At 37.3% G+C, this 26,020-nt stretch overlaps 2 protein-coding genes across 3 annotated transcripts in view; one reads left to right on the top strand and one right to left on the bottom strand.

Moving 5' to 3' along the window:
* Positions 1–1,015: 1,015 nt before the first annotated feature.
* LOC133977855 (dual specificity calcium/calmodulin-dependent 3',5'-cyclic nucleotide phosphodiesterase 1B-like) lies at positions 1,016–15,860 on the top strand. 2 transcript variants are annotated; one of them, XM_062416150.1, is made up of 14 exons: positions 1,016–1,192; positions 3,262–3,375; positions 4,412–4,594; positions 5,078–5,144; positions 5,279–5,395; positions 5,761–5,901; positions 6,746–6,846; positions 8,823–8,948; positions 10,875–10,976; positions 11,182–11,302; positions 13,214–13,295; positions 13,633–13,750; positions 14,613–14,749; positions 15,337–15,860. In XM_062416150.1, the coding sequence occupies exons 1-14, from the start codon at positions 1,140–1,142 to the stop codon at positions 15,429–15,431; spliced, it is 1,557 nt and encodes a 518-aa protein (XP_062272134.1). In that variant the 5' UTR covers positions 1,016–1,139; the 3' UTR covers positions 15,432–15,860. The 2 variants fall into 2 exon arrangements, with proteins under 2 accessions (XP_062272134.1, XP_062272135.1); XM_062416151.1 differs by lacking the exons at positions 14,613–14,749; positions 15,337–15,860 and having other exon boundaries at positions 13,222–13,295.
* A 2,179-nt stretch (positions 15,861–18,039) lies between these two features.
* The window catches only part of LOC133977822 (protein phosphatase 1 regulatory subunit 1A-like), a 29,425-nt gene continuing 21,444 nt past the window's right edge, over positions 18,040–26,020 (bottom strand). Inside the window, exons 4-8 of the mRNA XM_062416114.1 lie at positions 24,943–24,980; positions 24,715–24,778; positions 23,002–23,184; positions 20,436–20,564; positions 18,040–18,809 (exon numbers count right to left, since the gene is read on the bottom strand). Coding sequence (XP_062272098.1) covers positions 18,730–18,809; positions 20,436–20,564; positions 23,002–23,184; positions 24,715–24,778; positions 24,943–24,980 — 494 coding nt within the window. The 3' untranslated portion in view covers positions 18,040–18,729. The remainder of the gene's footprint in view (positions 18,810–20,435; positions 20,565–23,001; positions 23,185–24,714; positions 24,779–24,942; positions 24,981–26,020) is intronic.

The following is a 26,020-nucleotide window of genomic DNA, read 5'->3' as shown; positions in this document are numbered from 1 at the left end:
TGCACAGCTCTCACAATACTCTATAAAAAGACGTAATGGATTTAGGACCTAGAACTGTAAAAATGTTTAGGGACAACTCTCATTGTCTTGTCTCATCTCCCAGGTTAGAGTATTCTCCTTTTTTGGTGCCTCAATGAACAGAAAGCTGCCTCAATGTTGGCAAAACACACTCTTTACTGCTTGCAAAACACTCAACTGACATTTATTGATGTGGCATTTTCAATAAAAATATTGGCTGTGCTTTTACAGTGAATTATTGATGTGATCTCAGTTATTACTTAAACATTTTTGCTGTTGTGTTGTTGCAGTTCTAATGTCTTGTGACAATTTGCACAGTTTTATTTATGATACTTGGGGAAGCCCAAGTCTCAAATTGTTTTGAGTGTACGCTACCTTTAACATCTGCAACCTTTATGAACTATCATTGTCAACTTTAACCGAGCAGTAAAAAAGAAGCAACATGTTTAAGCAGATAAATTACAAAAAATATTACCCCCCTCACATGTTCTGCTCAGGGCAAATGTACCCAGAACAGAACAACAGTTAACCTATCGAGCTGTTGTGGGTGGCTTTCGAGGACAAGCTTTGTTTATGTATTTTGGTTCGGGTGACTGGTGGGTTTCAGTGAAAGACTCTTTCTGTAGTTCCCTGATTTGCGGCTGCGGTGGAAAATTCTCATTTGGGATTTGAGCACATACTGCTTGAAAGCCTTGCAGTCAACACTTCATCAGTGAGGTCAACTCACTCACACTTCACACAACGGGTGTACACATATACACAAACACTCACTGACAAAGACACTCACACTAGGCACACACTAGGCATACACACACACACACACACACACACACACACACACACACACACACACACACACACACACACACACACACACACACACACACACACTGAAACACTCTGGCCCTGCCTAACCAATCAGAGTGAAGTGGAGTAGGTCCCCCCAGAAGTGGGAGGGAGAGCTGTTGAAACAGAAGTCTGTCTCAGGACACACAAGTTTGCATTGCTGCTTTGGAGAACTTTTCTGATTACTACTGCTCTACAATAATTTGACTTTTTCATCTTGTGTAATTTTTTTTTTTTTAACTCTGGGGTCCATCAGGGCACGGCTTGAGTGTGGAATGGCTGAACTGGTGCGAATCCGTAAGAAAAGGCTGCAGATCCCCATCTCTAGGTAAGACAGGGGGTTACGATTAGAACAGCTTATATCATAGTTAGTTACCTACATGTTCAGCCTGTTTGTGACTGCATAATAATATAAGGTTTGAAAACTTTATCAAACATGCTCATCTTTGAAAATAAGAGTAATAACTTACTGCTAGATGCAGTATGACTGTAAAGATTATCTTCTGCTGTAGGAGTTGTTTCCTTGTTTAGCAGCAATGGAAAAATGTGCGACTCAAACATACATCCTGCACTGCACACAGATAGTGTGGCAGCAGACTTAAATGGATTGTTTGACACACTTTCAAACTGCAAAACAAAGCAAAGAAGGAGAAGTTTATCTTTACCTTAAAATGGCTTTTTCATGCATTAATCAAGTTTTTTAGCTGACTATACTTAGCAGCATGTGAGCATACACTTGTCATTGTGTGACACTTCACTTACTAATGTCTTTGCTGTGGGAGGGAGATGTGTTGCAGAAGTGATAGGTCATGTGGTTTTGTTTTGGTTAACACTCTGATGTATGTGTCTGCAAGGTTTCAGAGCTGTAAACCTTTTTGGGTATTTTTGTTGTCAGAGCATGACATGTTGTTCACACCATGATAGTCAATAATAAGAAACAACAATTCACAGCACATTTCTTGTAACATGAGATAAGATCTGATATTGAGTCAAGTTCATGCTTCTTTATTTTGTTCTCAATAGAATCTATGTAACATTGATGTATATTTAAAACGTGTGCTGATGAAGCTGCTACTATTCCATGTCTCCTACACTGCTGTGCTGATACACTGTACACGCCTAGTAAGGATGACACTACGCAGTGTGTAGATTCGACAGTCTGCGCCAAAGGAGGATTTGTCATTTGTCTCTATAAACAAAATTTCACAAGTGCACTTGACGAGTAATTTCCTGTAAACGTCCTGTCAAAGACTCTTCTACTGCAAATAGTTGAAACAAAAAACGCTGTGTTATCACATAAGATTACTGGAGATAGAAAGCGAGCGGTGGCATTCAGATGCATGCTATTTTTATGACTCAACAGCTTTTGAAAGCCCTTGCCAGCGTGATAAACACTTGAAAAGCTGTGAGCGTCTCATCCCCAGGAGTTGGCTCCATGGCGTGGCCTGGAACAGTTTGAACACAATCACTCCGGTCACGGCACCAGACAGGCAAACACATCCGAAATGTTTTAAAAGAAATTATCGGTGGCACAAACTTGTTATCATATCAAATAAATCTGTCTTTGAAATAGCGAGAGAGGAAGTAAGTCTAATTCCACATCTGTAAACTAAGGGTGAGATTTCCCATCAGAACTCTAGTAAGCTATGAAAGCTTTTGGATTTATTACTGAGATGAGATTACATTAACACACAGCAGGTGGGTAACACTGTAGGCGACATGTGCGTTAAGCATTTGGTTTTTATTATAACACAGAAGATTAATGCGTGTCAACTAGTTTTTTGTCCTAATTTGATTAAAAATTTCGAAATTCAGATTGAGCAACATGTTCTCAGACAAGATCAGAATGTGGCTGAAACTCAAAAACATAATTTTTCATGTAGTCCATTTTCACAAAATCTGGGTTACATAAGTCCCTAACCATGGGAAGTTTTACTCTCATGGAAAATTTGGCAATTATGCTGCCCTTTTGCCACTGGCTTTCTTTGGACAATTTTGCATTTATATCTCTTCCAAACGAACTCTTTCCTTCCACCAGGATTTCTCAGCCTCTTGTTAAAGCACTTATTGGACCTTGTTTCCCCAGCAGCCAAACACTTGCTCACTTAAGTTAGGGACAAGTGCTGTCAATTTATAGAGTCGTCTTCAGAAAGCTTGCAACACACAAAGCCCCCATTTTTGTTAAAAAAGACCTTTCCTCTAGCTATAACTTTTATTGCTAAGACTTGTGGCCAAAAATGCTGTAACCTCCAACTATTTTCACACCATGACTGCCTCTCTCAGTGATTCCTGCTTTGAGAGGTGAAACTGCTTTCCAGCACACTCAAAAAGGACATCTCCTGCACTGTTTTATTTTGTTTTGATCACATCCAGATAAATGATTATATCTCCTCTCAGGCTGAGGAGCATGCTGAAACAGCTGGAGGAGAAAGATGTCGACTTTGAGGAAATCAAAAAGAATTTGGATTTTACAGCATCGTTACTGGAGGCCGTTTACCTCGATGGATCAAGGTAGATACAATGTGACGATACGGTTCGGAAAACAAAAAGCTAATAAGCTGTCATGTTGTCATTCTGATGTATGTATTTATGTATATAATGTATGTATACATTATCCCTTTAAACAGTCAATTCCTTTGAACTTACATAGCAAAGCAAGAAAATACCCAGGTCTAGCAGAGGCAGCATGCACAGGATTAGAGCTGCAACAATTAAACAAAAAAATGATCGACAGCTATTTTGATAATTGCATAATCACCTCAGTCATTTTTCAAGCAAAACTGTCAAACATTTTCTGGTTCCAACTTCTCATGTGTGATTATTATCTGTTCTTCTCTGACATCACCATGGCCTCTAAGAAATTGTGAACATTTCATAGACTAAACGATTAATCAACTGATCAAGAAAATAACCACTATAGAAATCTAAGGCCCTGAAGAGTGAACATAAGACTATTTTTTATTTATTTGAAAGGAATGTATTTGCTTAACAAAAAATGCAATTAATAATTGCATTTTCTTTCTTGGGGCTCTACACCTCTATAGCAGTGTTGTACTGATAATAAAGTGCCAAAATCACAAGTTCTTGGCATTATATACAATTAGTGTGCAATATTTAAAACAAGCTCACAATGTAAACACATAGAGACCAAATACAGTGCAGTTCAATATTTAGAATAAAAAAACAACAACCTTTATTAACCGTCAGTGTTATTCTGTTCAACTGTTGAGATATGCTGGAGTTACCTGTCATCACTGTTAGCAAACAGCTGTTGCATTTCTGGTGCCTCTGTCCCTGATCTCATATTAAAAGCTGTCATCTGTACAATCTTTCTACAGCTTTAATCTTCCATTTTTCTTCACTTTCAAGAGAAGTAACAGAAATGCCAGAGAAATGTACAACTACTTACCTTTACAATTTTGTGTGTTTTATTTTATGGCTGTCATTGAAGTCTAGCACCAACACTACACAGTACAGTAATTGAGTAAGACTCTGTGTCTCCTTACCATCTGTCTGTCAAACAATCACTGTGTGTTGTCTCTCTCAGGCAGTGCCTGGAGTCTGAGGATGACCTCCAGCAGCTGCAGTCAGACGGGGTTCCTTCAGAGGTCACTGATTGGTTGGCATCCACCTTCACCCAAAGGGTTCGACGCCCAGTACGACGCTCAGATGAAAAGCCCAAGTTCCGCAGCATCGTGCACGCAGTACAGGCTGGGATATTTGTAGAAAGGTATAAAACACATTTTATTTATTTATGAATTATAATAGAGGTGGAGACTTTTGATCAGTTATCCAACAAGGCCTGTGTGATTTAGGATGTTTTACAATAAATAGTAATAATGCAGCTGAACGAAAACGATCTAGTGGTATGGCTATATATTTTATTTATGATACTTAAATACAGTAAAAAAGGGAATGATCATCTAATACAATAAAACTCCCATTGTAAATGACTGATTTCCACAACTGTACTATAATTCTAATAAAGTTACTGTATTTAATATAATACAGTGTTGTTACTATTGCAACCACAGAAAACACAGACAGCTGCACTAGACTGTGAAACATGAGCCTCCTTTTCTCTTTAAAACATCCTTCCAAAAGGGACAGGGACTTAGGAGGATTTATATAAACAGCTCCTGAGACGAGTTCGCTGCACAGTGTCAACATCTGAACTTTAACTGAACTCAACATAAACACTGCATTATTCCAGGATGTTCAAGAGGGCCTACACAGCAGCCATGCCAGACCAACCTGCAGAGGTGGTAAAGTGCCTCAGGGTAAGCCTACACTAATAATGAATCTCCCTGTGTGTTGAGTGTGTGTGCAATAAATCGGACATCACAAAAAGGGATTGTATACACAGCACAAGTATGCATCAATAATGCAGTCACTTTCCCCTTTGTCTCCTCAGGATGTTGACCGCTGGAGCTTTGACGTGTTTGCTCTGAACGCTGCCAGCTCTGATCATGCACTACAAACTCTGTTTTTTGAGCTGATCACCAGATATGAACTCAACAGCCGCTTCAAGGTATTTTAAATTTGAGTTTATCTGTTAAGTGCATACAGCACCCTTCTCGTATAATATGTTATTAAAGCCGTACAACAATGTCAGTGCTCTGAATGGAAAGTCTTACAGTAATATGATCATTATTGACCTTTACTTTTGTGGGAAACTTGTGTAGTAATTTGCAGATATGATCAGGCATATGGGTTTTATTATCAGTTTGTGGTGTTTGAAGAAACAACGGGTTGCCAAATTGCATGCATCATGCCGTAGGCCCTGTCAGTGCTAACCACAACTTCATTACATCATTCAAGCTGTTTAAGCTTTTATTGATGACACAAACTTTTGAACCTTGAGTTTTTTAAATGATTACGTAATGCATTTCGCAGATCCCAATCTCGTGCCTGACAGAGTTCCTGTCTGCAGTGGAGAGAGGATACTGCAAACACAACAACCCCTACCACAGCCACGTACATGCTGCTGACGTGACTCAGACGCTCCACTGCCTGCTGCTGCGTTCTGGACTTGTGGTTTGTCAACTGCTTTATCATCATTGTTAAAAGATAAGGCTGGTGTTTTTCTATATTTCTCTTAAAATGTTCAACAAATCCAAAAACCAGCAATGTATGCAATGTTTGTCTCTCAAAACACAGTCATAAACACTGGATACATAAATCTTTAAAAACCAGTCACAGTGGTTTCATTGTTAAAAAGTCTGAGTTATTTCATAAAACAACTGGGCACTGGAAGTTAGAGCAAAAGTTACCTAACCCTTGCTAGGATTAATGTGATGTTTTTTCCTGCATGCAAAGTGCTAAGTTGTTATTCTGTGCACATGTCTGGAGGGGTGGAGGGTAGGGTTACAGAGCGCACGCTGGGGTTCCCACTGAGGTCTTTGTGCTTAGTTTCATGCAGTAAAAGCACTGTGTTGATTATGGGATTCATTGATATATTGTTAATTTGCAGATATGTTCAGTATGAACATTTTGTGACCTGGAAAATATGTTAATTAATAATGTTTCGTTGTTACGTGGTAATATATTAATGTCATTTCTTGGAGAAAATGTTGTTTAGAGACTATTTAAGGCACCAGGACAATGTATGTGAGACAGTATATGGCTCAAAATAAACTACAGTGCCAAAGTTCATCTTGGTGAAAGAACATGCCCACAGTCCATCGGTGTTCATTGACCAAGTGATAACTGAGAAGTTGTTTTGTGTATCATAACAGAAGTTTATTTACAAGTCACACTACTGACATCATTTGACATGACTTGCATAGTAAATGACATGAAAACAATCATGTCTCAGTGAAGTATTTGCAACCTGACAAACGTTTTTATATTTATCATTTTGTGTCTTGTGTCTATCAAGCATTGGCTGACAGAGCTTGAGGTGATGGCAGCGCTCTTTGCAGCAGCCATTCATGACTACGAACACACAGGAACCACAAACAACTTTCACATCCACACAAAGTAAGCTCTTTTTCTGAAGCATATTTTATTTATCCTCTCTTATAAAGCTGCAGCTATATGCGCCGTGTCCTGTTGTGACATGTTAAAATAGTAAGAGATATCAGGGCGATGTAGAAATAGTAAGGCAGTGTTTTTTAAAGGTCTTTGAGCAATTTTAGAAGAAGTGAAAGAGCGCTCTAAAGCAAACATCTTCATGGAGGGAACACAGTATTTTTAGATGTCGTTTTTCCACATAAGAGGACTGAAGAACGCAGTCTCTTGGCACCCATTATCATCATGCTTTATTTTCGGAATAAAGCACAAAGGTCCACAATAAGAGAACATAACATGGTTATCTAACTCTGTAAAATGGACACTTATGAGTTTGAATTATATGTTTGGCAGTTAAAGTCATACTTAGTCTTTGTTTCTTCATGAAGAACATCTGTTGTGGTCAGCTTCAATTCATGTCAGTTACAATTGAGTCAATGGCGGCATTTGTTTTATTGCAGTACCAGGCAAACATTTGGACACACTTTCTCATTCAAGTAAATGGAAACGTGTGTCCAAACATTTGACTGTATAGCCATAAAAACTTTTCCCACATCATCCTCTGCTTCTCAGCTGACCTTCTACACTCAGCATGTTCTAAATAATCATAGCTTCACCATAGTTTAATTTATTGTGAACTACCTATGACCAAAAAAAAGAAAGAAAGAAAAAGTCAGGAGAGTGAGTGATTGCAGTGTGTGATATGTACAAACAGGAACTCAAAACCTCAACCAAACTGACTGGTGGTCTGGTAAGAGGAGAAGAAGACGGAAGGTTAGAAATTTAAGCCACTCACTATACGGTATAGGATGACGCCCAAATGATATAAAACTGCATTTGGTTATATGTTCCTGGAGAGGAACATGAACATTTCCAATTAATTAGCGCCTCTGTAACTCTAACTCTGTCTTTAATCCCTGCACAGCAAATCAGCCCCAAAAGTGCAAAAGTGTGAAAAATATGCAGACATAAAATTTAACATATTAGTTTGTAGAATAAGGTTTGGGGTTAAACTGAACATGTATTTTAAATCTTCTGGAAGTCAATGTTTGTTTATAAACTCAACACAGTAAATATATGATGGCTGTCTTGGAGATTTTGTCTTTGTTTTTCCAAAAACTACAGGCAAATTACACATTTGATTCATAAATATTTGTTACACATTTTCTTCCAGGACACCTCCCAGAAAATTGTTAAGAAATAACAGCCAGATAAGCTAAAGTGTTTTTCTACACCATGAAATCTTGTCACTATTGAAATCCACTGTATCTAACATGAAGCTCTTGAAGCTGATCACAGTTACTTTCTCCATGTGAAACATCAAAAGAAGGCAGAACACCACTTTAATGTACATCTGAATGTTGTCTTTAAAGTCATTTTCACAAGTATTTTATGTTTGGTTTAACTGCTGGGATTGGTTGGAAATGTGAAAATAATTACTTAAAAACTGGTTTGGTCTTTATTTGACACAGAGAGAAAGAAGAGTATGATATTCATCAAAGGTGGTAGATATCACGGTTATGTAATCTGCGTCTAGGCTACTGAAGTGCCCCAAATCGTCACTGATTGGAAAACCTTTCACAGTGTACTCTGTTATCCATTTAGGCAGTGTAATAAAGCATATAATGCAAATGAGTGGACACAGATGCCTGATTGACAAATGAGTTCATTAACTTGCTATACTAGATCATTAATACCCACACAGTGCCCCCTTTTTTTTATCACAGCCCACTACCTCTTCAGCACTTTCAAATTCATTATTACAGACCTACAGTCAAAGTGCTTAAATGACTCCCTGAGGACTCTCTTTTTATTTCATTCTCACCTCCTCCACCCATACCAGTTCAGGATTGTACAACTGCACTTGTATGCACATTCACATTTTACAACCTACCCATCTGTCTGCCTCTTTTCCTCCTCTCTCTCACTGTCTGTCTCTCTGCCAGGTCAGAGTTTGCATTGATCTACAATGACCGGTCGGTGCAGGAAAGTCATCACCTGAGTGCAGCATTCCGCCTGCTTCAGAACGACCAAATGAATATCTTCATTAACTTGACACGAGAGGAATGGATGTAAGGATATTAGCTGTTAAGTGTTCATTTTATATTGGTTATACATTCAGTGAGGATACAATAGCCAACAAAAATATAAAATATTCAAACCATGTAGCAATAATTCCTCTTGTTTTTGCCACTGCTATTCCATGTTGCCCCACTATTTGTCACAGGGTGTGACAAGCTTATTTGCTGGAAAAACCCTAGTACTCTCTCTCCACCTACATAACTACCCAGCTGAATGTAACAAGACTGCTCTGTTTGAGTCAAAGGACATTCTAGGAAGTCACTTACTGGAATAGAAAGAGATGAGAAAGGTGCAAACTTACAATGTGTGTACAGCAAACAACAACACATACAACACTTTTTTTTGCAGTGAGCGCTAATCCTTTAAGATAAGATAACATATAATCAATACGATATGATTCTATACGATACGATAAGTAAAATATATGCTTTGTTGTCTCCAAGGGGAAGTTTGTCTTTGGCTCAAGTGTTGAATATACTGTAAAAAACAGTGTATATGTTGCACCGGTATATAAATCAGCCTAATTTGGGGGGTGTCATGCTGGGTTCAGATTAGGCTATGAGTTACATATTTAATACAGTGTGTAGCTGTGTGTTTACTCTAGTCCCAAAAACTCTTCATCAGAGCTGTGCGCAAATATTGTGCCAGAGTCACTGTAACGCACACCAAGCTCACTGTCCTCGCACTCTGTGTCAGTCCCAGAGTCAAACAAAGCATCATCCTCTGTTCCATCCCGTGGAAAAACACCAAAGTTAGTGAATCTTTTATACTTCAGGTCTGTGTTCATACTGTGTGTCTCAGCTCAATAAAAGCTGCTCAAATGTGTGCATTTGAATATATCGCTTCAACATCAGTTTGGTCTGTAAATACTGAAACTTATGTCCCGAAATGCCTCTGAACAATACCCTGAATTAGCACCCACAGTGAACATGCCTGATTATCTTTCTTCTTTTCATGTGCAACATACAGCAGTAGTAGCTCATCAATAGTCTATGTTCATTAGCAGCCAAAACAGCTGGAGCGTGCAGGGCGTGTTTGACACTGCTGTTTACAGGACATTATCGTTAATGTGGACACTCACATCGTTATTTTTACCGTCTTTTTACGGTAGATACATACAATGTGCATAATCTCCACATGACACCGAATTGTAAAAAATATACTATACCCTAGTAAATAGCTAATAATAAAAGGACAGCAGGGGGGCATATCAACATACAGAGAGAAAGACTTCATTCGTGTAAATGTCCACAATGAAGTGGATGAGAGGCACCAGCTATGCTGCTGATGTACCTGACCTCCGATTTTTGACCTCCTCAGATACAATTCCTCCTTTAGAAATCAATAAAGGCTTGTGTTGCTATTATTGCAATGTGCTTTTACAGAAACTAGAAATCAAAGATGTGCTCAGTCAGCTAAAAGCATTTTTATCATTTATCAAAACAACGTCACACAGAATTTGTATAAACAGTTAAAAAGTCAACTATGGTTGATGGTTATTAACCATGTTACCTGAATAAAACAAATTGGCATCAGCTCACTTTCTCTTCATATGTGCTCATATTAGTGTAAACAGTACATGACTTCACTGGAATACAGCGTGTGATAAGAAACTATTTATACTGTATGTACAGTAAGGTTTATATATTCATGGAGGCTGCTGCTTCATCCATCATGCATACAGCATGTGACTGAGTGGAAGAGCTTTGCAGATTTCACTAAAGATAAACACCAGCAGCAAAGTCTAGTGGGCTTTTCTAGCAGTCGGTGTTACCATGGGAACAAGAAAATCCATCAGGAAATCTAAAAAGGTTACAACCCTATTGAGTCTTCCTGCCTGCCATTTTTACTCTATGCAGCTCTTTCCCATAAGCCAAGGTCAACTTGTAAACTTTGTGACGTGTGTTTCTTCACAGGGAGCTGCGATCACTTGTTATAGAGATGGTGTTGTCCACAGACATGTCCTCTCACCTACTCCAAGTTAAAGCCATGAAATCCTGTCTACAGCAACAAGAACGGTAACACTAATGGACTGTGCTGTTGTTGATGCTGTGGTGCATAATAAAGAGGTCATTCTGTGTAATGAATGTTCAGAGCAGATTTAGCTGAACCTGCATAGAGGGGTAGGCAAGCAAATTAGTGTCACGCTGGCTTCTCTTTTGAAATGTCTGGAAGCACAACACAACAACAAAAACAAGAAGTGCTTTATGCTTTCTCCAACAGGATTGACAAGTCCAAAGCACTGTCTCTATTACTCCACACAGCTGACATAAGCCATCCATCCAAGCCCTGGGTATTGCACTCTCGGTGGACTAAAGCCCTGATGGAGGAGTTTTTCAGGCAGGTAGGAACTCTAAATAAACCCGAACTGTCAATGTGACTTTTTCGTCTCTTCTCTTCTCTTCTCTTGTGGGTGTATTTAATAAATAAATACAGATACCTCATTGAATAAAGGGATAGTATTATGTTGATCTTTTGAACTAGTTAGTTGTTTGAATTAATGTGTTGTTTTTGTCTCAGTGTTTGTTGATAGTATTGTTGCGTCTTATTATGGATGTCTGTTCTCATTTACACTTATTATTATTGTATTAAATTATTCACTATCTTCAAGTATGCTCATATCATTTATGTTCTTGCTGTTTTGTCAGTTCCCACGTACATCTATTCTTATCTGATGTGCTATTTTATTTAGATGTGTTAGTATCTTTATGAGTCAATAGGTTAGATACCTAATAATGACTCAACCGGTTTGAAAATGACTCATTAGAATCTGAAAGAGAGAGTGGGAAATCTTCAAAGAGCTTTCTTACGTCTGAGCTGAAGAAAACCACATAAATAGTACCTCAGGTATGAAGAACAGACAGTCAGAGAGAATAAAGCCGCTTTGGAAAGTGTATTGAACGTGTTCGTTGGTAGTGGAAGCCAGACTAAATTTTAAAAGCTCTGATTTTAAACAAGATTTAAGTCTGGAAAACATCCACAGGGCCAGATATGTTACCAAACCATTTGATATTCTTGAAGGGATTGTGTTGTCTTTTTAAAACTGTCAAAGCTTGTGAAAATCTTTGACCATGGAAACTCACTGTTAAGTTTTGGGAATAGTATTTTAAAATAATCAATAATAAAAGGTGAAGAAGCCTGCTAGATGTTGCAATTAACTTTTGTTAAACTGAAAAACTGAGGTTCAAAAAGTTCATTCTTAGTCTTGGAAAACAATGTGACCTAAAGGTGAAATGTATATGTTTGGGAGCGTTCATTCATATCACATGATCTTCATCAGCAGACAATGTGCTAGTCGATGTTACTTGTTACAGTTTACACCAACATGTATAGCATGTCCGTATTAAGCATTCAAGACATTTTAATATCTACAATTACCAAAAAACACCTGGCAAACTCCATCTGCTGATGAAGATCACGTGATATGAACAAAAGCTCCAAAACAGCCACGAAATGGATCTAGAGGTTGGATTCTTTGTCAACTTATAAATAAACAATAATAATAAAAAATCTAAATGAAGCATGATTGAATGAAATAAGCTTCAGGACAAATGTTTCAGAAACACCAGGAAATGTTTATGTTGATGTCTAAATTATGGATTGAAGAAAACTGTTAAACATGTTCTTTACAACCAACATAAAGAAGACGCATCATGCTTTTTGTTTGGCTTAAAGAGATTTAAGCTAAACAGCCTGTTTCAGACAGAAGCTGTAAGGCAGTATAGAATAAATAAGGAGTTTTTTGGAATGAAAATCATGAAAATATATTCGTGTAGAGCCAAAGTTTTACAGTAAAATGTAAAAAAAGAAGATTTGCATGAAATCCCATTATAATGCCATTTATTTTAAAGAAAAAGCCCATTGAGCCTTGCCAGACGGCAATGAGAGAATTGGCTGGCATTGTCTGTACTTTGAATAGGTTTCCAATAAATGCAGTAATACAGTAAGCGGCTTTGTGCTGTTGTTCTCTCACCTCTGCTTTTACTTGGAGAAGAAATAGAATAAAGGAAGATTTGGACAGCACTACCCTCTTTGAAAAAAACAAAACAAAAGATAAAACCTCCCTCTGTGAAAGCTCTTTAAGGTTTGTTGTGTTGCATTAATACAAACAAAAGGTCTTATATGGTATTCCTTGAAGAATTAACAAGTCTCAGGTGGTGAGTGTTGGACTCAAATAACCTTTAAAAAGTTATTTTCAGTCGATGTGTGGGATGCCCTTTAAGATATCTTCTCTCTCTCTTTCTATCTTTGTGAGGGTGATAGAGAGGCAGAGCTTGGCCTACCCTTCTCTCCTTTGTGTGATCGAAAAAGCACCCTGGTAGCTGAGTCCCAGATTGGTATGTCTCACAAAACACTCTCCAAAACATGTTTCCTGCACTCATTTCTCTTGTCCGTGTTGTTTTATGAAAACAATTTGGTTTCTGTCCACACTGCTGAAGGGTGAAGTCATCAAACTGCTTAAAATCCCAGCTCAATACAGCGTTCTCTTTTTATTTGTCTTCCCTAACACAAGAAGCTGATCAGGTGCAAGATCTATGCTAAATACGCACTATAACATACTGTATATATTGTATAAATCACTGAATTATATTGGAATGTCTTTATAAAAAGCATTTTTACACCACAGAAATGTCTTTTTTTCACATGCTAAAAAGGTGACATTTGTTCTTGCAGGTTTCATTGACTTCATTGTGTATCCTACTTTCTCTCTGCTGACGGACATGGCTGAAAAGATTGTTATTCCTTTGGTGGAGGAGAACCCAGGTCCACCAGACCCCTGCAACAGACACAGGTAACACACATGCGAGAAATGCACAATGTTGATTCCTGCTAGAAAAGTATTGGTTGATAAATAATACATGAATATAAATATATATAATTAAAATATATGTAAATACAAATACTGTGAACTGATGGCTGGCACCAGAATGTTTGAAAAAAATAGTTTGATTTTATGGGAAATAACTTCAGTCACCTTCTTGCAGAGTTTTTTGTGAGTTAGATGAGATTTAGATCACTCTCATATATGTATGATAATACAGCCAGTGGTTAGCCTTGAATAAAGACTGGAAACATTTAGAAACAGCTATCCTGGCTCTGTGAAAAGGTAAGTATGTCTACAAGCACTGTCGTTTGTTTAAACCATACAAAAACTGTGTAAAAACAACAGGTTTTACAAGGGGTATGTGTCACACTATTTCTTGGCCGGGAGCAGAGAATACCTGGCAGATTTTTTTTTCCACCTTTGGTCAGAGCCAGGCTTACTGTTTCCTCCTGCTTCCCATGTTTATGCTACACTTCATATTTTGAAAGATAGATAGATAGATAGATAGATAGATAGATAGATAGATAGATAGATAGATAGATAGATAGATAGATAGATAGATAGATAGATAGATAGATAGATAGATAGATAGATAGATAGATGGATAGATAGATAGATAGATAGATAGATAGATAGATAGATAGATAGATAGATAGATAGATAGATAGATAGATAGATAGATAGATAGATAGATAGATAGATAGATAGATAGATAGATAGATAGATAGATAGATAGATAGATAGATAGATAGATAGATAGATAGATAGATAGATGGATAGATGAATAGATAGACATGATTGAACTCTCAATAATATACTTTCTCTGCAGTAATCTTTGGAAAGAGAGCTCCAGAGGTCTGCAGTGGAGTCTGGCCCACATCACAGCTGAGCTGGTGAGCTTTCGCTCCACATGGACACGACACACCGAAGACAACAAACTCAAATGGAAGGAAAGTGGCTCCAATGGTATGATCTAAGTATATTCATTCCTCTGTAAAACTGAAGATCATATGTGTGTAAAATAAAACGAAAATGAAGTCCCATAAAACTCATACTGTATTTAGTATTGTAGTCAGTATTTAAGAAATCCATGAAGAAATAATAACACATTTGAATACATTAGTTTGGACTTTCAGAACGTATGATAAGTTTCTTTTTAACTTTACTTTATAGAGTAATTGATTCATTAAAAAAAAAAAAGTAACAGATCAATTAATGATGAAAATAATTATTGGTTCCTGACCAAATTCGTACTTTTTTTCACTACATAACAGTCTTCAGAAATGTTTATACTAATCATCTTTTGCAACAAGTCATACTTTCAGAGTTTGACAACCTTTGTTAACGTGTAATGAAAGGTGTTTCTGTGGCTGATTTGGCAGGGACAGACTCACTTATGCTGCTCCATAAATATGCTTAGTCTCCCTGATTTGATTTGCTATCTCCATTTATTTTAAAATGATCTCATGCAGAGATTAACAGATACAGATATTGTTTCCCTTTCGGCTTAACACAATTTTCCAATGCCTTTTCCAATCTTCTTTATCCTCCAGGATTTTCAGATCCCAGTGTGACAAAAGAGCACAGAGCCAGACAAGCAGAGCTGTCAGAAAAATCCCTGCAAGACCCCAGTAAAGATACAAAATAGTAGAAAGGACTTTGTGTTGTTTTCATAGAATGTCTACAAAGGTTAAATGAGGTTAACATGGAGTCAATGTTTGTAATAAAACCACAATGCCTTCTTATATCATAATTGAGGGAGTCATAGGCGGGAAAGTGGAGATGCAGCAGGAGGGAGGGGTGGTTTAAGTTCATCTTCCCAAGGTAAGATGCAGAAAATGTCCTCATGTCTTATTTTAAGTGTATTATACTGAGATAATTTAATTGCAAAGTGTACATGCTGGTCATGTTATACAGTATAGTCCATGTCATTAATTTAAGTTGCCACCTAAACACTTGTGAGGAACATTTTACCTTTTGTAGTTTGAACTGTACACACATCATTTAACCATGCATTAAAATTTAAAAAAATGTGTCAGTGTTTTTGAGATTTGGAATTGATTTAATATAAAGCTGGCCTTTTTATAAAGGGATATTGTGTCTTGTTGTTTTTTTTATTAAAACATATGAAAGTAACTGCAAAGTCACAGATCCTAATCTTTAACTGAATCCCATTTGTCTGACTTACATAATTTCACTCCCCCACCCCTTTTAAGTCTGCAAAGTAAGTTACAGCACACCCAGTGGCTTATGCTGCAAAAAAAAAAAAACAACAAATTATTTAAAAGTTAACTTCTGAGATATCTTCAGCATGTCTTAATAAGTCATTTCGATCTAATGTTAAGCCATAGGAAGCAGTGGTTTCACAAATACATTTCTTCAGTTGGTATTTATAAAATAACTTTCACAACAGCATTTAGACCTTTATTTTTCAAAAATAATGCTCATTTAAAGCTGCTTCATGCCCAGTAAACCAATTATTTAAATTATCTGCTCTCCCAGCAGGAGGGGCTGTAGAGTGAAGTGAGAGAAGTAGTTCCAGTGTTGCCCAGGGGGTTCAGCTTTCTTCGGACTGGATTCAAGGCTTTTCTGCATTCAAATCAGTCGGATGGATGTAAATGAATAAATAGCACAACAATGATTGCAGACAGCTCTTGTCTTGTCTTCTGTGTTAAATGTGCATGATCTTAGCTGCACAGGAAGTGCATAGTCAATTGCACACCAACCTCCAACACACTCATACATCTGTATAAATGCATTATACAAAACAGGCATCACATTTATTCTAGCAACTATGTTTAAAAGAAAAAAGAAATTGCTCCTTTACTCATGTATATAATGTGTGAGGTATTTTAGCATCTCACCATTACGGCAAAAGACCCATATGATGTTTTTTAAGACACAGATCCAATAGAAGTGATCAATCTCACTCATGCTACCTTTAAAGGCAACTGCAAGGGTCTGTATCACTTGAAGCTAAAATTGCTGCATTGGTACAAAATAAATTCGTGAAAAACAGACCTGTTTATGAAAAATGTATGCATTTTTATGCTTCTGGCCCCTAGTCCATTGAATTATTTATTGGCAGAGTGCCTATTTTTAGGTTATAGTCAAAGTCAACTTCAACCAAACATGAGCAGTGGTGCAGTGATGTCAAGACACTTTGAGTTTAACCTGCAGTTTTTGGAGTCTTTCCTAACGTGTGTCTTCTTTGACACTAATAGAAAAGTGGATACTGCTTTTGACACTCAACATGACTGTTTTCTAAAAATAGTTGTGTGCCGACTTTACGCTGACACTGATTGTCAAACATGGTGTCAGCTTGAGTCGACAAAATTCATAGACTATACTTGAATTAGTGTAAATGAAAAACACCCAATCACCAATTTAAACATTTTATTGTATCAAACAAATTTAGATTACAGATGTAATCATCAATCGATCAATTCAAGTAAAATTGGAACAAAATTCCCCAGATTGAATTCATGTAAAGTATACTATTACCATTCAAAACAGAACAAACATTACATGGTCCATAAATACACTGGAGAGGAAAAACAAAAGCTTGCACAGGAATGTTTTTACTGTCTTTCTTGTTCATTGTGGACAAAGTGATTTCCGTTGGCAGCTGGGAAATATACTGCTCACACTGTGGCTGATAAACCTGGTGAAGTGATATCAATACTACTGTGGCTTTAGTCTTCTGTTTTACTTTATTTTTTATCTTTCAGGCAAGTCAAGTATAATGTGAAAGTTATGGAAGGATTGTCACATAATCTACATAATAATGCCACTTGAGTGATACAAATAATGGAGAAAAACATTAAGAGTGTGGTGATGACTTCACAATGTTCTTGTTACAAAACTGGAAATAAAAGGGAATGCCAGTAGTGACAATTTGTGTCTGGTACCATATTTAAAATGTTTGATGTCACTGTCGAAATGATCTGAACCACAGTAAAGCCCCTGGGCTTAGAAAAAAGTCACTGTACATTCAGTGCCATGCAAGAAGTTGTTTTAGGACCAAGATTTAGATTCCTCAAAAGATTTCAAGTGTCCAAAATGAGTCTTCCTTGTTAATCCAAAATATGTAAATTAAGCTGCACACAGTCTTCTAAAATGTGCACTGCTTGTTAGCCATTTACCATTTACAACCACACAGTGTAGCTGGTAAAAGTACAGTTATCAGTGTATTGTACATGAATTTTTAATAATTGGGATATTACCACTTTTTACTTAGTCACCAGTCAAAAACACATACCATTTTAGGATCCAATTACTGTGACTTGGAATACTTCTTTGGAATGTATTAAATCCAGTCGTGTAAAGACACAAAAAATATATCTTAAAGTTAACCCAGATATTTTATTCACTCATTTACGACAACATCTAACAGTGGGGCTAATTGATGACATGCAATCTGAATGTGATGGATTCCCAGTGATTTATGAGGTACAAATACAATTTTATTGCTTTGAGATGGAGCAACAATTGCAGAAGTCATGGCACATATTTAATGATAAAAGAAACTGTCAAAATGATTGTAAATTAAATATTTGATGCCTTTGAACATTAAAGGAGACATTAAACATGTGAGTTGTTGTAGTCTATGATAATGATTGTGTGACTGCGACACAGGAAATATCTCCTCCTTTCCATTTACAAGTCACAACTGATTCATACGTAGCTTTAGGTCAGTCAGTGCAGGGGAAGCTATAAAAAACAAATATATAATAATAACGGTCCCTTTATTTAAGATTTTTTTGACACAAAATAAGTTTAGAAACCTTTGTTCATGTTCTCGAGGTGGTAACTATAAGGCCTGACTGTAGAGGAATATAGACGCCCTGATGTATCTAAAAAGTGGATCTGCAGACACAATCTTCTGTCATTGTGTTGGACTGGCTAAGCAGACTGAGCAGCATTGTGTTGTACAGAAGACCACTCTATTTCTCTTTCTCCAGGCTGGGTGTCATTGTTTTCTCCTCTGCCGGCTGACTCGCACCGGATGCTGCTGCTTTTGTGTCTGCAAAATATAGACAGAGACATAAAAGACTGGAAGACAATAAGAGAGAGAAGAGGCTGACTGTATGGATTTTAATGGACTCTTGCAGCTCTGCATAAATAAATATTTGGCAGCACTTTTTAGTCCTATGTATGAGCAGTTGTTCCTCTATGTGAAGAGAACATTTTTAAAAAATTCTATCGCTTTGTGTTTTACTGAACAGAAACAAAGGCTTAGATGTAATAGGCATACATTCATTATTCCTTTTACATTATTCCCGTTTTACAATGTGAGTGGTGGGGAGTTAAACAGGAAGCCACCTAAAATTTCATTTTTCTGTAATTTACTGGCGCTTGTTTTTTTATCTGTCATCATATCAGACAAAAAAGTTTTTTTTATTCTTCCAATTCAATGTTTAAACGTATCACGCTTTCTAAAGGTTTTAAATGAGAAGCTGTGATACCAGATCAACAAAACATAAAATGAAAACCTTAAATCAACATCCAATATGGTTAGAGCAATTATGAGCATTTTACAGTTCATTTACTCCTCAGACAAATAGTCATTGTTCGATCACAGCTTAGCTAGGCCTGCCAAGTTTTGCACTTCTCCACATGTTAAAGCAGCATGCATAGGCCTGTACTAACCGGAATACTCGTCATTTAAAGAGTTTGAAGTGTGGGTGACTTTTTTTTTTTTAGCTTTTCTAATACCAAACAACAGAAGCAATGGTAAAATAAATGAATTAAACAATATCCACTCTAACATAAGGTGCAATCGTTAGCATGTCCAGCCAACAAGCTAACTGCCCACAGTAGTAAACTTGAGTTACTGCCAAGTTCAAGTCAATCACTGAGTAACTAAATTATCTTGTGGGGTCACATGCTGCATTATAAAAATACACATTCAAGACTTCACTGGTCCTGAATGTGGCTATAGGATAACGTCAGCGGCTCTTTCCAGCTCTTTATTGGATTTGGGAAAGTTTTGATCAAACTTTTTATCAACTGTTTGTCCTCGTGCTCTATGAAAAAATGAATACGGCAAATGTCTAGAAACGATTTGACTGAAAACAGTAAAAAGTTCACTTGAAGATTTGAACAAACATTAATAAACTAACTGTTAAAATCTGTGGGCGACAGTTTCGGTTTCAGATGACAAAATCAAAGTCCCATGAATTTTACAGGCAGCGGTCAGTTGTGATTCTTGACCTTCTAAAGTTTTATGATTGTACTATAAATGTCCTGTGACTGTAGCTGTATGACATCGTAGTTGATTAGGACGGGTTACAGCAACTGTTAGCATAATTTAGGCAAGTCTGTATTTTATATTATGCTTTAATTGGCTTAATACAGTAAACATTTCATGATTAATAGGCCCACATGCTGTACATCGATGACTGAAAGACAGACAGAAAAAAAGAAATTGAAAAAAATAGGAAACAAACAAAATTAACAAGTGAAATCCACAGTAATGATACAGAATACCCCTAAAATATTTTTTGTGTGAAGTGTGGATCAAAGCCACTTCACAGACGCTTGTTGATGAGCCATGATTACATGACACCAAGCCAAGTTGATCTGTATGAATGGGAAGGATTCATGGAAGGATTCATGTGTGCCTGAGGGTTTTTCCACTTTTCTGTACCTGCTTGTGCTTTGTTTTGTTTCGCTGAGGGATCTGCTGCATTGGCAACGCTGGAACAAGCCTCTTTCTCCTTGGAGAGGGAGCACTCAGGTCCACCTGCAGCCTCTAATAGACTCTCCCTCGAGAACTCTGGTGGTGGCAGAGAAACAAATAGAGGCGGAGGTGAAGATGAAGTAGTGACTGATAAAGCTACATTATAGATAAAGCAAATACACTCTTCATCATTCAGTACTGTGAGTAAAATGCTCTGGTCCTTTAGTTTCTGTTAAATTATGTTAGGTACTGAACCAGCCTGCCTCAATCAATGCCACCTGACATTTACAGTTACGTGTTATTTACCCATGCTGAGTGAATTTAAAAAGGCTGATCTTAAGCTGAAGTCACACTCAACTGAACTGGTGTTAATGGTCATTGATTTGTTTCCCCTGGCTTCCTCCTTTGCTCCTTTCATCTAGACTGAGAACTTAATTTGCAGCTCCTATATAACATGTGAGCAATCCATAAAGACACACGTGGCTGTCTCACCACCTTGAAGAATGTGTTTCTTTCAAGCTTTTATACCACAAAGAATCAACCATGCATGTCCCAGTGATTAAAATGAAAACAGCATTAATGAAAATGTTATTTTGGCACAACTCAGAGAAACAACCCTATCCACTCACAATGCATTACTCCTGAGTAATTACTGAATGCGTGTACAGTATGCGCTGCACTCTGTGACCATCTACCTCACCTGCCATTAAAGTGAATTATCTGGCCTGAGCTGAAAAGCTGACCTCTGTTTTTTTACATTGGATGTAAAGTATTTGGCAAAGGAAGTAGACTGTATCTGCCAAGGTGGCACTTGACTACTGACTGCATAAGTGTTTTCTCTGAAGGAGCATTTATTTGACTTTTTGCTAAAGTTAGATGAGAAGATTGATCACCCTCAGACCATGCACTGCAGAACGACACAAAGGGGCATTTTCCAATTTAACACTTCTATGTGCCATAATTAGCAGGACATCATTTGCCTATGCTTTGTCTGTTACAAATTACTGTCAAAAAAAATTGTGATTGTGTTTTATGATGTGACAATGCTGTGGTTAAGGTCTTGTTAGGTTTAGGCACAACAACCACCTGGTTAGGTTCATGGTTTTGGTTAAAATGATCACTTTGTTAAGGTAAGAGAAACATATCAGACGACCTTTGTTGCCATGGCTACAACAATAACCACAAGGTTGCATTTACTTTTTTGTTTGTTTGTTATTTTAAAAATCTGTCCCGACTTGTACTTGGATATGTGACACTCACAATTGGAAATGGGAAATGAACATGATTAATGAATCTGTGCCAAAGTCCAATATTGAGTTTAATCCTCCACCTAACCTCTGACTTTTATATACATCATCTGAACTGTATCACTGCTCCCAGTCATACGGCTGCTACATGGCATCTGTCACAAAAATGTTACAATATGTCTTTTATGGGTGACATTTCCACTTATTTTAATATTTTTTTTGGCAGAGCAGTCTTGTTTGTACAGTAAACATGTAGGTTTAACCAGCAGCTGGTTAGCATAGCTTTGCACAAAGACTGAAAACAATCTTGTTTTTTGTTTGTTTTTTACACTTTTTTAACACTGTAGTGTAAAAACAGCAATTTGGCATTTTACTGTGTTTGCAGTCATGAAATCATTCAGCACATACCAGCAAATAATCATTTTTATATAGGTTTTTGTTTTTCTTAATGCATAACATATAACATGTTAGTGAGCTTCAGATGTGTGCTTTTATTTCCTTTGGATAGATCCATGCCTGCTGTTTCCCTTTGTTACCAGTCTTTGTGTTAAACTAAGCTAACAGACTGCTGACTCTAGGTACAAACACTATTTTTAAGGACAGATAGAAGAGTGGTAACAATCTTCTAACTCTGCAAAAAAAGCAAATTTTCCCAAATGTTGAACTTTTCCTTTAAGCATTCCTTTCTTTGCAGCCATTTGCCCAAATCCCTTTGTTTAATTTCTAATTCTCCTCTTTCTCCTTAATCCAGTATTTACATATATCCCTTACAGCCATTTTCAAGCTTCCTACCTCCTTCTAAACTTGACTTTTATCCCCTTTTTCCTTCATTCTACACTCCCCCTCATATGTTAATAAGCTGCATTTGGCTTTATTCTTTTTTCTTAATTTCCTCTTGCCTACATCTGCTCTCCTCTCATGGTACCACACCATGGTACCACCATCTTTTGTCCACCTTTTCATCTAGCCCAACACTAAATTCCTATTAATTGCTGACTTCATCCATGTACTTTATTCCTATAACCTGCTAACTGCAATTATGTTTTATAGACAAACAGTACCTATTATCTACTGATAATACTCTAATAATATTTCTAAAAATTATGTGGACACAGACTAAAATGGAAACTTTATACAGTTGGAGTCAACAGAGCAGAGGTGGTTGATTGTTGATTACTTCTTATTGTGCTCAAATTGGTCATAGATTTTCAAGGAGTTTTGTGTCACTGAATACGTAGCTGCAAAGCTGCAAATATAATTCCTTTTGTCATGGTCTCTAAACATACCCTCCATTTGGCAGCGCAGTTTCTCAAAAGCCTCTGCAGTGGCTTCATCATCATGTGGGAGCTCCTCCCCAGTGGGAACAGAGTCAGGGCTGGGCCGGTCCGACAGGCAACTCTCTGAGGAGCACTCATCCCCAGCTCCCTGCTGCTGCCTGTATAGGTGGTGCTCTACCATGAACTGCAGCTCTGGGGAGAAAGTTGGTGAAGGAGAGGGAACATTAGAGGAGAAAAGGGTGGATTGGGAGAAATGGTCGTGTTAAATTTGAATGCAAAAAGCATGAAGTCGTTGGGGACATGGAAGCAAAAAGAGGACAAGCAAGGAAAGAAAGGAACCAATGGGAGAGGAGAAAGGGTATGAACAGTACGCAGGAAAGAAAGGTGGAAGGAGGTGGAGATGCAGCAAGAAATACAGCACTTCAAAAAGAATACTGTAGGTTAAGCATTTTTAATAAACTCCCAAAATGTCATCAACACCAAACACTGCTTTGAGTGAGGGGGCAGACAGTGACACATCAAAGTGGGGAGATGATTAATTTAATTGCTGTCTTCGTATTTTTTTAAATTACCTCCTTCATCCATGGTTTTATTCCTCTTAATCCCTTGTAGTGAGAAACTAAAGCAAACTGATTATTGCCTGGGTTTTATCTAAGAAGTGACTCATCACGCTTTGAGCTTTTTAGCCGTGAAACTAATTGAAGGATAAATAAAATTGACTTAACTTTGCGTTGCATTGACAATAGCCTACAAAAATATTAAGTGCTGGAACATTTCTCTAACAATTGGGTTCTGTGTTTGCCTATTTGACATTTGCTCTTCATGCTTTCTTCAGGAACCATAATAGATCCACTTTTGGCTCAAAAAATAGGAAATTGGGAGAAATTCTGGTCAGAGAATAGCGAATAATGACTCCTCGCTGAGGCAACTGAGGCACTGATTGTCTCCAAAATTGAAATAAAGTAGAACAAACTTCCATCATTAGTTTAGCTACCTTGCCAAGTAAATTCAATCCACGCACATCCAGGACTTGTAACTATGTAAAAACTGGGTATTGGGCATACTGTTTAATTTGACTTATTTTAATCATTGCATTTCTGTTACTGAATGTAATTGAACTTTTGTTGAGCCCTTTGTTGGATTATAAAACCCTTATATTCTCAGTTCTTATTGTTGTTCTTAGTTCCTATAGGAAGAGGTTTGTTAAGGAGCTTATTCTTCTTAGAAAATCTTCCCTCAGTTGGGAACTGCTGGTGTAGGCTTGTGTAACATATTCAGACCTTGTATGTGAGGGATGTACATACACTGGATTTGACACTGTCTCAAAGGAACAAACTTCTTGTTGTGCCTAACTCACTTTATTTTCTCTGCAACTTAATTTGAAGCATAGGAGAGGAAGTTGGGGTTTAAAGAGGTGTAAGAGAGGGGTATTTTGTTATTTATGTAATTAAAAAATACACAGTTATTGTAGTACTTTGGGAATTAGGAGTTTGACATGTATAGTTTTGGTATTTTCAATAAGCATGTCATTTATTTTGAGTATCAAAACAAATTGTCATTCAGAGGTCTGGAACTAGACTATATTTAAATAATAAACTTATCTTATTGTAAAGAAAGCAGAAATAACAGCACAAATTACACTTGCGCCTGTTCATGGGTACCAACATTATGACCTAACACATTAAATGCCAGCATCGCACATCATTGATGACAGGACTCTACCTTTCATTGTAGGTGTTCCCTTCTGACCTTTTCGCCGTTGTCGAGGTGAGTTCAGCAAGGCTGCCTGCAAAAACAATGTCAGGCAGAGAGAGCACTCCAATAAAAGAGATTGTTTCATTGGAGAAACAGATACATGCTCACAAAAAAAAGAAAAACAGAGCTCACATAATTATGTTTCAATGATTATATTTCAGGAAAACAGACTTTCTTTAAAATGGATTATATTACCTTGTACAACTGGTTTGGGAGACGATCTTCATCTATTTCTGTGAGAGGCAAAATAATATAATCAGTTAAGTACTGCACATAATAACACAATCATACTTAAATATATTAAACACTGTGCAGTACTGGAAAAAAAAGAGACAGCACACAAAATGTCAAAGAATCCACCTCTACTCCACATGTTTTGCAGTTTTAATATTGGTTATAATAGCAGTATGTCAGTATACTGTAGCTGGTGTGCTGCTGTGTGTCCACACAGTGCAGCACAGGACAGAGTGGATATAAGGTGACCTCCAGGCAGATGGTTGTCAGAGCATTGCAGCAAGTGCTGCTCATTTATTTGTACCAAGCATGGTGTGCGGAATGTTTTAATTTTTTATTCTCCACTTTCGTCTATAAATAATAACAGACTCTCTCTTATTACTGCTAAAACGGGAGTGCTATTCTACATACAGCCTGATGACAGATTAACTGCAGAACTGCTTCTCCAAATTGAAGTGCTCACTTGATTTATATTTCTAAAAGTAGCTACAGTGTGAACAGGAACAGTATAGGGTTTTAGAGATTGTAGCGATACGGTTGAAGATATTTGCTTAAGAGAATAAGGAAACCCCAGCACAATACTACACACGCATGAAGCTCATATGACTCCCACTGGATAAGGAAGCTTCGTCATCTGTAGTCAATATGTGAAACATGACTCTGTTGCCACTATATGAAAGGACAGAAATAGAAAAAAAATCAGTTGACTGTTGTACACTGAAACCATTAACAGTGATCAATACTGAGTACTGAACCCGCATCCAACTCTGCATTTCCAGTCTCTGAACTTTTTTTCTAGGACACCACCTTGTTGCTTGGCAACCTATGCATCCCTAGGCACTATGAAGGCACTGTGTGTATGAACTGTATGTGTGTGCTATTGTGCATGTGCATATATTATTCCCACTTAAAAGTATGCGCAAGGCTGTTCAGAATACTAGTGATGTGCTTGTTTTTCTATTCATCACTATCTTTCTTTCTCTCTCTGCACCACACACAAACCCATTGGTGTATTAAAAACATTACTTTTCATTTTGAG

This window comes from Scomber scombrus, chromosome 3 (assembly GCF_963691925.1).
Source record: "Scomber scombrus chromosome 3, fScoSco1.1, whole genome shotgun sequence".
In the NCBI taxonomy this organism is placed as follows: Eukaryota; Metazoa; Chordata; class Actinopteri; order Scombriformes; family Scombridae; genus Scomber; species Scomber scombrus.
Note: the sequence above shows the minus strand (reverse complement) of the source record. Positions and strands in the feature narration are given on the sequence as shown.

What these genes read in the sequence shown, in the direction of transcription:
- LOC133977855 (XM_062416150.1), top strand. Translation starts at nt 1,140, where the DNA reads ATGGCTGAACTGGTGCGAATCCGTAAGAAAAGGCTGCAGATCCCCATC. An exon ending in CTGCAGATCCCCATCTCTAG is followed by an intron (nt 1,193 to 3,261) that starts GTAAGACAGGGG and finishes ATCTCCTCTCAG; the next exon opens with GCTGAGGAGCATGCTGAAAC. An exon ending in GTTTACCTCGATGGATCAAG is followed by an intron (nt 3,376 to 4,411) that starts GTAGATACAATG and finishes TGTCTCTCTCAG; the next exon opens with GCAGTGCCTGGAGTCTGAGG.